Source organism: Salmo salar, chromosome 20 (genome assembly GCF_965601325.2).
Source record: "Salmo salar chromosome 20, fSalSal1, whole genome shotgun sequence".
In the NCBI taxonomy this organism is placed as follows: Eukaryota; Metazoa; Chordata; class Actinopteri; order Salmoniformes; family Salmonidae; genus Salmo; species Salmo salar.
The window spans coordinates 51,035,690-51,050,109 of NC_138310.1; the positions used below are offsets into that span (position 1 = coordinate 51,035,690).

Here is a 14,420-nt window from a genome sequence, read left to right on the forward strand (position 1 = left end):
CAGGAATCCCCTCGTGTCAGCGGTTCGCTGTGCCAGGAAACTGGAGCAGGCTGGCTGCGGGGGGCTACAGGGGAAAACATCCCCACTGGGATCTGGGATGGGCTGTGCTCTGGGGACAGCTGCAGCCCATAATATTGACTGACTGTTGTTGTGACTCCAGAGGTTGGTCACATGTGGTCACATGATAGCTGTCTGGTCTTTAACAGTGTGTGTGTGTGTGTGTGTGTGTGTGTGTGTGTGTGTGTGTGTGTGTGTGTGTGTGTGTGTGTGTGTGTGTGTGTGTGTGTGTGTGCGTGTGCGTGTGCGCGTGCGTGTGCGCGTGCACGTGCGTTTGCGTGTGCGTACTGAAAAAAACAGAGGCCGAGCAGACAAAAGCCCAGCATCTGTAGACAATGGGATGAAAAGCATTTCTTCAAGCTAGCTAATATGACTGCACTTTGTGAGGGCAGAAACCCAGACAGTATAAATGAAATGTAGAAACATGGCAACCAGAAAACATAAATCAACTGAGCATCCCTTCCAACTGTGGATCCCTGTCTCAGGCCAGGACAACAACATCCAAGTGTTCAAGAAGACACAAGGAGGAAACAGATCTCAGTAGATAAGCCAGCACAGACGTCATATAACAACAGGAATGTCTGCCAGATAAGGTTACACTAACTTAACACAACTGTCAGCTAAACAATGCTCATATCCTCTTCTCATTTCGCTTTGACCTGGCCATCCGTCTAGGTGTATTTATAATCAAGGGACTTGGTGGGGAACCACTCTTTAACATAAATAACAAGAGCGAGAGATGGAATTTGTCTGTGACATGTTTCAGAAGGGAGGTCAACTGGAGTGGGAGGGGTTGCTAGTGCTACCACGTAGCATGGCATCGAAGCAAGTCTATGGTTTAAACTAAGAACTGATTTGAGTTGCGTCTCTTCATAATACAAAAATGTTCCTGTGAAATAAAAGACACTTTGGAACACACATTTCCCCCAATAAAATTAGATTGGACTTGCCAATAGATCTGATTCAAGACAGAACAAGTCAATGATGTTGTTACTCATCAATATTGTGTCTCCAGAATCTATTGAATGCAGCTCGACAAAGCAATGTCTATCACTAGGAAGCACAACACGGCTAATGAACAGCAGATCCCCCATCACTCGTCCCCCATCCCTACTGACCTGCATCGGAAGAGGGCGTCCAGGTGACTCTGAATATCCCACGCAGACACTCACACATGGTCCAAAGAGACGCAAAACCACAGAGCACACACACACACAAACACACTTTGACACACTGAGAAACAAACAAAAAAAGAGAGATGGGTGCAACTGAATGGACAGATAATCGTCTGAAGGTTAGCACTCTGTCTGTCAGTAGGCTGGTGGAAGACCTGGCTGTTTCTGGGCTAGCATGTAGAAAGAGCGTCCCAGGCTGGGAAAGAGAGAGAGAGAGAGAGAGAGAGAGGGATAGATAGAGACGGAGGGAGGGAGGGATGGATGGATGGAGAGAGGGAGGCCGACAGGACCGAGACGGAACAGAATGGGACCGCATTAGCTCAAGTTGACAGTCAGCAGTTTGCGTCTCCCCCTGGTAAAGCCCTGCTCTTTTGTTCGGTGACGGGATGGCTTTAGCCCCGGCCCAACACGGCCTTGTGAGCAGGCTTAGTGTTAACTGGTCAATGGACACCATGTCAGACAGAGCTCAAAATCAGCCACAATATAATCAAAAGAAAAACACATTCCCCTGCCTGGTCTGCGGTAAACAGGCCAACGGGTATCGTAGTAAGATGATCATACTGTACAGTCAGTCACACACTACTACCGCTACTAACAGAGCTATGCTGGAGGGACAACTTGAGAACTTGGGGAAAGAGTTTATCAATCTTTTTCAAGCTTGATTCCAAACAGTGTAATAACTTCTGAGGAAGCGAGAGTCCTTATCAATGCAATGAAGTACTACCAGAGCACATTGTTGATCATGTAAGTCATCTGAAGCATACCCACTGGGCACAGACGTCAGTTCAACTTCTTTTTTACATTTATATTTGGTTGAGTTGTCAACTAACGTGAATTCAATGTAAAATCAACAAAAAAATGCACCATGTCATTGAATTTAGGTTAAAAGCTTGGTGAAAAGAAAACTAAATTCCCTTACGTTGATCACTTTTTTCAAATCCAATCCATTTTCCACATTGATTCTATGTCATCACAACATTCACCGTTTGAGTTATTCTACTTTGGTTTAGACCAAGGATCATCAACTAGATTCACCCATGGGCAGATTTTTACCTGAGCGGATGGTCAGGGGGCCTGGAAATAATCACAAATAATTTGTAGACTGCAAATTGACCGCAAGAAGTCCAAACAGATATAATATTTGACTAAAACATAATAATTTCAAACCTTGCTTACTTTTGTATAGGGTCACATATATCTCTCTATTTTGCGTGGGAATACTTTGGAACAGATTTCCAAAACTAAAATCACTTCGAGCTGATTTGCTGGCGTTTTTTGCTGGCCATACACTATCGTTCAAAAGTTTGGGGTCACTTAGAAATGTCCTTGTTTTTGAAAGAAAAGCAATTTTTTTGTCAATTAAAATAACATCAATGTCACGTCCTGACCAGTATAAGGGGTTATTTGTTATTGTAGTTTGGTCAGGATGTGGCAGGGGTGTTTGTTTTGTGTTGTCTGGGTTTTTGGGTAGTGTTCTATGTTTTGTATTTCTATGTTCTATTTTCTATTTTTTCTATTTCTATGTCTAGTTTATTGTTTTGACCTTCAATTGGAGGCAGCTGTTCCTCGTTGCCTCTAATTGAAAGTCCTATTTAGTAGTGGTGTTTTTCTATGGGTTTTGTGGGTAGTTGTTTCTTGTTTAGCTGTGTGCCTGACAAGACTGTTTTCGTTGTTCTTTTTGGTCAGTGTTCATTTTATTTAATAAAGAGGAAAATGAGCATACACATTCCCGCTGCATTTTGGTCCAATCATTATGACAGCCGTGACAATCAAACTGATGGCCTTCTAGGCAGAGTTGCAAAGAAAAAGCCATATCTCAGACTGGACAATAAAAATAAATGATTAAGATGGGCAAAAGAACACAGACACTGGACAGATGAACTCTGCCTAGAAAGCCAGAATCCCAGAGTCACCTCTTCACTGTTGACGTTGAGACTGGTGTTTTACGGGTACTATTTAATGAAGCTGCTCGTTGAGGACTTGTGAGGTGTCTGTTTCTCAAACTAGACACTCTAATGGACTTGTCCTCTTGCTCAGTTGTGCACCGGGGCCTCCCACTCCTCTTTATATTCTGGCTAGAGACAGTTTGCGCTGTTCTGAGAAGGGAGTAGTACACAGCGTTGTAGCAGATTTTCAGTTTCTTGGCAATTCCGGGTGATTGTGGAGGCCAGGTCATCTGATACAGCACTCATCACTCTCCTTGGTCAAATAGCCCTAACACAGCCTGGAGGTGTGTTTTGGGTCATTGTCCTGTTGAAAAATAAACGATAGTTCCACTAAGCGCAAACCAGATGGGATTGCGTATCGCTGCAGAATTCTGTGGTAGCCATGCTGGTTAAGTGTGCCTTGAATTCTAAATAAATCACTGACCGTGTCACCAGCAAAGCACTATCACACTTCCTCCTTCATGCTTCACGGTGGGAACCACACATGCAGAGATCATCCGTTCACCTACTCTGCATCTCACAAAGACAGCGGTTGGAACCAAAAATCTCAAATGTGGACTCATCAGACCAAAGGACAAATTTCCACCGGTCTAATGTTAATTGCTCGTGTTTCTTGGCCCAAGCAAGTCTATTCTTCTTATTGGTGTCCTTTAGTAGTGGTTTCTTTGCAGTAATTTGACCATGAAGGCCTGATTTACGCAGTCTCCTCTGAACAGTTGATGTTGAGATTTGTCTATTACTTGAACTCTGTGAAGCATTTATTTGGGCTGCAATTTATGAGGCCCGTAACTCTAATGAACTTATCCTCTACAGCAGAACTAACTCGGGGTCTTCCTTTCCTGTGGCGTTCCTCATGAGAGCCAATTTCGTCATAGTGCTTGATGGTTTTTGCGACAGCACTTGAAGAAACTTTCAAAGTTCTTATAATTTTCCGGATTGACTGACCTTCATTAAAGTAATGATGGACTGTCGTTTGTCTTTGCTTATTTGAGCTGTTCTTGCCATAATATCGACTAGGGCTCTCTTCTGTATACCACCCCTTCCTTGTCACAACACAACTGATTGGCACAAACGCATTAAGAAGGAACTTTTAACAAGGCACACCTGTTCATTTAAATGCATTCCAGGTGACTACCTCATGAAGCTGGTTGAGAGAATGCCAAGACTCTGCAAAGCTGTCATCAGGGCAAAGGATGGCTACTTTGAAGAATCTCAAATATAAAATATGTTTAGATTGTTTTTACACTTTTTTGGTTACTACATGATTCCATATGTGTTATTTCATAGTTTTGATGTCTTCACCATTATTCTACAATGTAGAAAATAGTTTAAAAAAATAAAGAAAAATCCTGGAATGAATAGGTGTGTCCAAACTTTTGACTGGTACTGTAAGTATTCAGACCCTTTACTCAGTACTTTGTTGAAGCACCTGTGGCAGCGATTAGAGCCTGAAGTCTTCTTGGGTATGACGCTACAAGCTTGGCACACCTGTATTTGGGGATTTTCTCACATTCTTCTCTGCAGATCCTCTCAAGTTCTGTCATGTTGGATGGGGAGCGTCGCTGCACAGCTATTTTCAGGTCTCTCTTGTCATGTCCTGACCCTAGTAAGATGTCATTTTCTATAGTAGAGTAGGTCAGGGCGTGACAGGGGGTGTTTTGTGTTTTTCTATGTTTTCTATTTCTATGTTTATGTTCTAGTTTTTCTATTTCTATGTTGGGGTTGTTTGGGTTGATCTCCAATTGGAGGCAGCTGGTCCTCGTTACCTCTGATTGGAGATCATATTTAAGTAGGGTTTTTTTCTTCCTGTTTTTGTGGGTTATTATCTTTTGAGTAGTGTTTGTTTCTCTCTGCGTCACAGTTTGTGGTTTTGTTGAATTCAGTTATTTATGTTTTGCAAGGTTTCACGGATTTAATAAAATGTGGAACTACAAACACGCTACACCTTGGTCCGCTCCTTACGACAGCCGTGACATAAGCACAAAAGCACATTCATCACACATTATTCCAAATATTCCATGACCATAAATTGGTGGAAACTTGATTAATCCATCCTTGCTGAGAGGACTACAGTTGCCTTGGCAGAGAGAAAAGAGCTCCAGAAGGAGTCCAGGAATACAAACAAAGCAGCTCTCCATCCACATACACCCACTCAAGACACTAACAACCAGATGGAAACACCTCAGTACTTTTATTTCTAATGAGCTGTGACGAATATAATCATGTGAGCCATTTCCCACAGGACCTTATAAGTTACATAATATACTCAGAATGCTGAGCATCCGAATAGAACATCCTGACATATGATTGGAGATGCTCAGATTTTGTTGGGCAAGTACAGTATTTTATCAAAAGTATGTGGACACCTGCTCGTCAGACAATCTCATTTCAAAATCATGGCCATTAATATGGAGTTGGTCCCCCTTTGCTGCTATACAGCCTCCACTCTTCTGGGAAGGCTTTCCACTAGATGGTGGAACATTGCTGCGGGGACTTGCTTCCGTTCAGCCACAAGAGCATTAATGAGGTCAGGCACTGATGTTGGGCGATTAGGCCGGGCTCGCAGTCGCCGTTCCAATTCATCCCAATGGTGTTTGATGGGGTTGAGGTCAGGGCTCTATGCAGGCCAGTCAAGTTCTTCCACACCGATCTCGACAAATAATTTCTGTATGGACCTCGCTTTGTGCATGGGGGCATTGTCATGCTGAAACAGGAAAGGGCATTCCCCAAACTGTTGCCACAAAGTTGAAAGCACAGAATTGTCTAGAATGTCATTGTATGCTGTAGCATTAAGTTTTCCCTTCACTGGAACTAAGGGGCCTAGCCCGAACCATTAAAAAGCCCCAGACCATTATTTGTCTTCCACCAAACTTTATAGTTGGCACTATGCATTCAGGCAGGTAGCATTCTCCTGGCATCCGCCAAACCCAGATTCACCAGATGGTGAAGCATGATTCATCACTCCATAGAACGCGTTTCCACTGCTCCAGAGTCCAATGGCGGCAAGCTTGGCATTGTGCATGGTGATCTTAGGCTTGTGTGTGGCTGCTTGCCATGGAAACCCATTTCATGAAGCTCTCGACGAACAGTTCTTGTGCTGTCAAGAAGCAGTTTGGAACTCGGTAGTGAGTGTTGAGCTTGTGTGGCCTACCACTTAGCCTACCACTTCGCGGCTGAGCCGTTGTTGCTCCTAGATGTTTTCACTTCACATTAAAATTACAGTTGCCCGGGGCAGCTCTAGTAGGGAAGAAATTTGACGAACTGACTTTTGGAAAGGTGGCATCCTATGGCGATGCCACGTTGAAAGTCCCTGAGCTCTTCAGTACGGGGCGTTCCACTGCCAATATTTGTCTATGGAAATTGCATGGCTGTGTGCTCGATTTTATACACTTGTCAGCAACGGGTGTGGCTGAAATAGTTGAATCCACTAATTGTGTATATTACCATTTGTAAAAAACATTTTTACACCCTAAAATGAATCATTTTTAAGTAATACAAGGCTATTGCAGATTGTTTTTAAATCCACACTTAATTAGCTCTGAAACATTCAGCTGGTGGTATCAAAATTCGAAGTGAGTTTGAGTCCACTCCACCGCTTACCTGATTTGCTGTCATGAGACTATCCCGTTAATGTGATCAAATCTGAGTGTTGCCGCTGACCATTCATAACTGCCAACAGACAATCCAATAACACTTGAAGTGGTTAAAAGGAAGGATCCTAATTGGATGATATCATTCAAAAGCACGAGCAGACAAGGAACAGAAGTTCAGGGTCAAAACAGTACTTTATTTCCCACATCAGTGTATTATAAACCTAGCAGCAAATCCAAGGGTCATACATAGCCCCGAAAGCACTAACCTTTTGGCACTTCCATAAACATGACTAATACTGTACGTGCCAGAACTGATCAAAAACAATCTGTTTCTGACAAATAATGTAAACATTTTCACTGCTATGAACTGGATTAACTGTTAATAGTGTTTTGACTTGTATTAGCTGAGCTACTCATCTCAATAATGAATTGAGCTGGTCATCGTGTTAGATAGGATTGGTCAATAGACCAGGGCTTTGGTGTCGGGTCCTCTGCAGTGCCATGCCATCCCTCGCTTTGATGGTGTTTCCGTCTGCCATCACTTGCTTGCAGATCCTCCAGCCACTGGTCCTACAGTTGTGAGATAACAGGCATTGGATAGTCACAAAGCAGAATACACAACTAAGTTAATCAAATAATGAAAGAAACCATTGTGGCTACAACCCAAATCAACTGGGGCCAAATGTAGCCACCATGTCTAAGGTTGTGGATTGGAAACTGTGTAACTGGAACTAATTGACGTAACTGGAAGAGAGATGCGGTTCGTGGGCTGTAGGTTGGGTTAGAGGGAAGCCAACTCGCGGTGGAAGAGGAACCCACCTTCAAGCCATCTGCTGCCCACGGAGGAGCCAGACACCACCGATGGAGTCATCACAGACTGCGGCACTAGCACGGCAAAGGCATGCCCCTCATCTGCATCTGGTCCAGCCTAAAGAATCTGGATAGGGGTAGAAAATGAGAGCTAAAATAATAGAGACAGAGATGGGGTGAAAAACTACAGCCCAGTAACTCCTCAGTACACTTTCCAGAGAGTGGGACATGCAATCATTCATTGATGTCAAGAGGAGAGATCAGGCTTGGTTTCTTAATGCTATGTTACTGAATATGGCTAGGTTAAATTAAGATAGAGATCTCATTCCAGGCCATATGAAAAGGAAATGGGAAAAGCCATACGACATATTCATCATCCAGACCAATGGTTAGGTATTCAGCCCTACAGAATCAATATCAAATTTGATGGGAAAGTTGGAGAGTGCAGAGTTGTTTCCCTCTAAGGGACAGGGAGCAGGCAAGTAGGGGGTAGGCTGAGTGATTAGGGGAGAGGAGGGTGGGCTGGCGGGAGGCGGGTCCAGGGTGGTGCTCAGAGCAGCAGCTCCTCTGTAAACACAGGACATTCAGAGAGTGGCATCCTGTCCTGATAGAGGACAGCACCACCAATCGCCCACCATGGCTGTAGGCAGTAGGCAAGTACCTCTCCACCCTCCCTCCTCTTCCCCACTGGGTGGAGGCACTGGCACAGGGAAACCAAAATAAACTCTGGGCTGTGCTTTGCATATTTCTCCACCTGACGACATGGCATTACAGAAATTGTTCTGCGATCTGATCGTGATAGAGTGACGCACATGTGTGTTCACTACAAAGTCCAGTGCATACTGTAACTTATCATGGGCATAGTCCAGTGCATACCTTATTCTGACTGATAGGGCTCTGAGATTAGTATCCTAGAGTGATTGATGAGAATGTGAAGCAGCGCTGCACACCATGTGACCTCACTACAGCTATAGAAACTGCATTAATGCTGCCCACCAGTGTTCAAACGCTGCTACTGCAATATACTCTACTAATCGGACTAAAACTAATGTTTAACATTCAAATGTATCTGAATCCATAGATACTGAATGGCCAATTAGGTAATTGATCAAACTAGCAAAGGAAAAAACATACAGATTTTCTTTCTGGGGGTCTAAAATGCCCGGCACACAATAGCTGCCCATAATTTGCAATGGCAATGCTCTACTCTTGGCACTGGGAGCAGTCATCCAAGACAGTAACCTGAATGACGAAATGGTTCAAATTAACCTAAATAAACTTGTAAAGAAAGTATGATTTATTGTGACCTGGAGGAGGTTTGACATATAAAAAAAGTGAAAGTGATAAATGCAGAGAGAAAAAAAGGCAACCTTATAGCTTTAATTCTGGGAGTATTTAGTGATCCCCATTAGCCGCTCCATCGAGAGATATGAGGACTAATCTTGGTGTTAAAACTGGACCCGCAAGGAAAGCATTTCCAGATATTAAAAGGGATTAGCCATGATTGATCAGCATTTGTTATAAATAAGAAGTGACACTAACGGTGAGTTTACACCAGAAGGATGCATCGCGCGGTGAAACACCGGAAGCCAATTCCCTTTCAATGGAAGGAAAGCAAGAGAAACCGGGTGGGCGGGGGACCATTGAGCGATGAGAGCATGGGCGAGGGAGCTGAACAGGACGGGACTAAAATTGGGGAAAGCTGAACTTTATTAAAACCTTCCGCGTTAACGCAACGTGAGTGACCAATCGAAGCTCACCATTGCTTCCAACCCCTACTGGATTGGCTGACAATGGCTGTTGATATGTAGCACTACCTAGCTACATGATAGTTTGTTAGCACCCCCCATGAGGGCGTGGCTAAGGGAGTTCGGCCAATAATAGTGTAAACGGCATGTAAGGGCTGGATTCATCCCGTTTCGCTTAAAATCCGGGTTCCAATTTAAAGGTCATTTCCGATTGAGCCGACATATGTGTTTACGGCGAATGCAGTCTAAATGAACCTTTAAATTTCAATCGAGCTTGCTATATATAACGATACTTCTGCGATAAGATTGAATGCAGCCCTTATCTTTTTCCTTTTGTTTAGGGTCCTAAATGGTTCAAAGTGTGGCAAATATTCTACTCTAGTATTCTGGATATCGTTTTTTAATCTTCAAATATTAATGATCACAAATAATCTTATCAATGTTTTGCTCTGGGCAGTATTGGGGAAGCAACTCTGAAAATATATTTGATCAAGCTACCAATTACTTCACACTAGAAGAAGTTAAGATACACTAAAGCCGCCCTACCCTTAAGAAAGAAATGCTACATGGCAAAAAAAAAGCTATTAACTACTGAAAACACTACCTAGATTTGAATTTAATTCAACTAAATAAAAAACTTCTCACACAGGAAGCGGCGCAGGTCCTAATCCAGGCACTTGACATCTCCCGTCTGGATTACTGCAACTCGCTGTTGGCTGGGCTCCCTGCCTGTGCCATTAAACCCCTACAACTCATCCAGAACGCCGCAGCCCGTCTGGTGTTCAACCTTCCCAAGTTCTCTCACGTCACCCCGCTCCTCCGCTCTCTCCACTGGCTTCCAGTTGAAGCTCGCATCCGCTACAAGACCATGGTGATTGCCTACGGAGCTGTGAAGGGAACGGCACCTCCATACCTTCAGGCTCTGATCAGGCCCTACACCCAAACAAGGGCACTGCGTTCATCCACCACTGGCCTGCTGGCCCCCCTACCTCTGAGGAAGCACAGTTCCCGCTCAGCCCAGTCAAAACTGTTCGCTGCTCTGGCACCCCAATGGTGGAACAAGCTCCCTCACGACGCCAGGACAGCGGAGTCAATCACCACCTTCCGGAGACACCTGAAACCCCACCTCTTTAAGGAATACCTAGGATAGGATAAAGTAATCCTTCTAACCCCCCCCCCCTTAAAAGATGTAGATGCACTATTGTAAAGTGGTTGTTCCACTGGATATCATAAGGTGAATGCACCATTTTGTAAGTCGCTCTGGATAAGAGCGTCTGCTAAATGACTTAAATGTAAATGTAACTACCACCAAGCTATTGCAAAATGTTGTTCAATTACTACATGTAGTTCACTATTCCCCAACACTAGTTCTGCGCATGTTTTGTCCACCAATGTTAGGCTACCCCAAAGTCACCTTGGCAGGTCATTGCTGAGTCTACAATGAAGTCAAAGCAAACCACATAATCCTATAATTTGCCTATGACTATGCCTTAGACTCAGTCCTGTAGTAGCCTATATGTTTCAATCGAAAATTATTTTATAAATTAAAATTAGTGTCACATCTCCAATTATTTAATACATTCATATGAACGCCTATAATCGCGTTATAACGTGGTTTGCATTGAGACGTGTGTGTGTGTGTGATCAAAAAGGTTAGTGAAAAACTTAGGCTACCAAATCCCCAATAAAATAAAAGTTGTAACAGAAATACTTGTATTCTTACCTCATCTTTATGGTGGATGACTTGGCGCTGATCTAGAAGTTCGAAATTCAATCTGTAAAAACTTAAATCTGTAAAAACCAAGGGCTCCAATTCGTGCGCCCGGCATCATATGATAACGGGACAATTGTCGTGGATAGAGCATAAGCTGCACAATTCTATAGCCTACCAACCACTCCTAAAAAGAAAAACAATAAACGACTGCGATATTTAACTACAAACTGTAGGGCAAAAGTAACTGTTTTTGAAATAGGCCTATATACCGTCATTTTCGCCCGGTCCCAAAGTAACTGTTGACATAATATATGCCCCTCCTTCTTCTGGTGATGTGGAAAAGGTTGCATAGGTGGAGGCCATTGACCAGAATTCTATTGTAGTCTCAAGGATTTTGCATATAGACAAGCATAGGTTACTGTATATAGGCATTCGCTAGGCCTAGTCATTTTTTTTTCAGGAACAAAAACAGTGAACAAATGTATTTCTTTATTTAGCCTATGTATTATTGTCATAATAATAATACATTTAATACTAATAATACTGTAATAATGATTTGTTCATCATGTATCATCATAAGGAATATTGTTATATATTTTTTGTCTTATCAGTATTAGCCAACTAATATAATCGATGATGATTGAGGATGATGATGATAATGATGATTTTCTAAAAATCTCGGTCATTTTATCAAGTGAAGGTATTGCAACTTCTGCAAATAGTTTAGTTCTGATGAAACTTTCGAAATAGAATGCTTAGAATTGTTAGATCGCCCAGGGAACGTTCTATGGATTTAGAACTATTGACAATATGTTTATAATTGAAATTAAAATCACCACAAAGACCAGGAAGCAAGCTGAGAATGAGAGATATCTATTCTGAAACTGAAGTCTACCACACTTTGGATGTAGTGGGAAAGGGTACCTTCGGAAAAGTGTCAAAATGCTGGAGAGGGAGTGACGGAGAATTAGTGGCGGTAAAAATTATGAAAATGGATGTTCACAGAAATCGAGTGATAAAAAATGAATTAAAACTTATAAGTGCTCTTTCCCGGAATAATTTGAAGACAAGCCACATAGTTCAATTTCACGAGGACTTCCGTGACCAAACGAATCATTACCTGGTTTTTGAACTATTGGAGAAGAACCTGCATCAGCTTCAGAAAGAGAATGGTTTCAAGCCGATGGCGGTCCGCAACATCAGGACCATCACGTGTCAGATGATAAAAGCGCTAGCCAAACTAAAGGAACTCGCCATCATTCATGCTGATCTGAAACCTGAAAATATAATGGTCGTGGATCATTGTCGCCATCCTTTCAGCGTAAAGTTGATTGATTTTGGTTCTGCAAGTATTTTCAGTGAAGTGCATTTTGTAAAGGAGCCATACATCCAATCCAGGTAGAGAGCTTATGTTGCATCACATGCTTTGTGATGTCTTGTATTTGTGAATGTGATCATTAAAAGTAATTCAGGGTGTCTGTGTGAACCAAACATGATCACTTCCACAAACAAAACATTTGGGAAAGAAAATAAGTACCTACATTTGCTCTTACCCTGTTTTTCAAATAACTCACAGGTTCTATAGGTCTCCTGAAATCCTCCTGGGCCTTCCATTCTGTGAGAAATTGGACATGTGGTCTCTGGGTTGTGTGATGTCAGAGTTGTTCCTTGGATGGCCTCTGTATCCCGGCGATTCAGAGTTTGATCAAGTGAGGTACATCTGCGAGACGCAAGGACTACCGCAAGCCCATCTGCTCAACATGGCCAGCAAGGTTCACAATTTCTTCAAGCTCACCACCAACAGTCGAGGAGAGAATAAATGGCAGCTCAAGTCCAACAAGAGGCGTCCCCCCTCAGGCACAGAAGGCCGTACCCAGGGGAAGCAGCTGGGATCGACAGATCGGAGGAAGTACATCCTCTCCTCCCTGGACCAGCTGGAGACCATGGAGTTCACAGAGCACGACCCAGAGCTCCGCAACGAAGACGTGGCAGCAGAAGTTGAGGACCGCCGGAGCATGGTGCAGCTCCTCAAGCGGATGTTAACCTTGGACTCCCACCAGAGGATCCTACCCAATGCAGCCTTACACCATCCTTTCATCAACATGCACCACTTACGCATGTACCCAGACTACAACCGCTACTATGAGAAGTCCGCTCAGGCTCTCCGTGAAGCCCTGATTCAGGATACAGCCCCAGAGGGAGACAGCTGTAGGTCTCACCATCTGAATGCAGAGAGGGGCCAGCGGTTCCTGTACCCCAGGGAGAAGGAGGCCCACCAGTCATGTCCACGGGTTCAAAATCACCATGACCACAGGGAGGGCAATCCACCATCCTCAGAGGGTTTACAAGGTAACAATGGGGTTCTCTCCCAGCAGACCCCAATCCCCAGTGTGCCTCAGTCCCCCACAGCACTGATTGAAGACCTAATGGAGAGCCTGTGCATTGTGGATGAGGCCAGCCTGGAGACCACCATGGGGGTATGGGCGGATAAGGACGTCCAGTGTGCCTTCCATCCGTCAAGCTCTGTGATACCTTCAGATCTCCAAGCTGGCCTCCAACCAAGTGAAAGCATTGCCTTCCAGGAGACTGAGCTAAACTGTCCTCACTTAGGCTCCACCAGCAGAGAGGAACCAGAGAGTGGCTCCATGCTGTCCTATTTCACCAGGCTGTGTGAGAGCCAGCGCCTGAGGCAGCCAGTGGCCAGGTCCTCGCGGTCCGATCCAACCCACGGGTTGAGCTATACCTCTGTGCCCCAGGTGGACAAAGCAGGTGAGCCCATAGGCTTCAGTTTCTTTTCTAGGGACTCCACCACCCAACAGGACCTTGCAGAGCCCAGGGAGCAGGCAGAGGCAAAGGAGGCAGCCTGTGATTATGGTTTGGAGGTAAGAGTATGTCATTTTGGAGATACAATATCATTGTCAGTAGAGATTAGTACCATAATACTGTATAAATGGTGTGGGGTTTACAATTCTGGAACGTTTATGTCATTCACCATTTTGGTGTCCCACTCTCCCACAGGAGATCCAGTTTCTCAATTTTGAACCTGAAGGCTACACCTGTCATTGTGGCCAATGGTGGCCGGCGTGGACCACGGATCCAGAGGTGTCCTCCTACCTGGGCTACGGCCCCCCAGCCTGCTGTAGCCATACGCAGCGGAAATACCTCCACTACTGAGTCTCCTGGAGGGAGGGGGGTCAACGTGATCTCCTCAATACAGCAAACAGACACTCTGCCAATGCAAAGCAGGCCTGAATAGACAAGTAGACCCGCTTTTTAAAACAGCCCTCTGAAAATGTTGTCGTTATGAGTTTCATATTGAATGCACAGTGGATAAATAAATGTATAATTTGCAAGACTGCATGCATTATTCATGGTAA

General features: G+C 44.0%; 1 protein-coding gene and 1 long non-coding RNA gene across 2 annotated transcripts; one reads left to right on the plus strand and one right to left on the minus strand.

Annotated features, from left to right (window-relative positions):
* Nucleotides 1–6,944: 6,944 nt before the first annotated feature.
* Nucleotides 6,945–11,346, minus strand: LOC106580744 (uncharacterized). Its single transcript, XR_001322959.3, has 3 exons — nt 11,053–11,346; nt 7,591–7,708; nt 6,945–7,341 (listed from the first exon to the last, which is right to left on the minus strand). It is a non-coding gene; the product is annotated as an uncharacterized LOC106580744 (long non-coding RNA).
* Nucleotides 11,347–12,343: 997 nt separating this feature from the next.
* On the plus strand, nt 12,344–14,399 carry LOC106580743 (uncharacterized). The gene has a single exon (XM_082966492.1). The coding sequence runs from the start codon at nt 12,675–12,677 to the stop codon at nt 14,082–14,084; it is 1,410 nt and encodes a 469-aa protein (XP_082822618.1). The 5' UTR covers nt 12,344–12,674; the 3' UTR covers nt 14,085–14,399.
* The last annotated feature ends 21 nt before the right edge of the window (nt 14,400–14,420 follow it).

Excerpts from the sequence above, each read along its gene's own strand:
- LOC106580743 (XM_082966492.1), top strand. The coding sequence starts at position 12,675 with ATGTGGTCTCTGGGTTGTGTGATGTCAGAGTTGTTCCTTGGATGGCCT.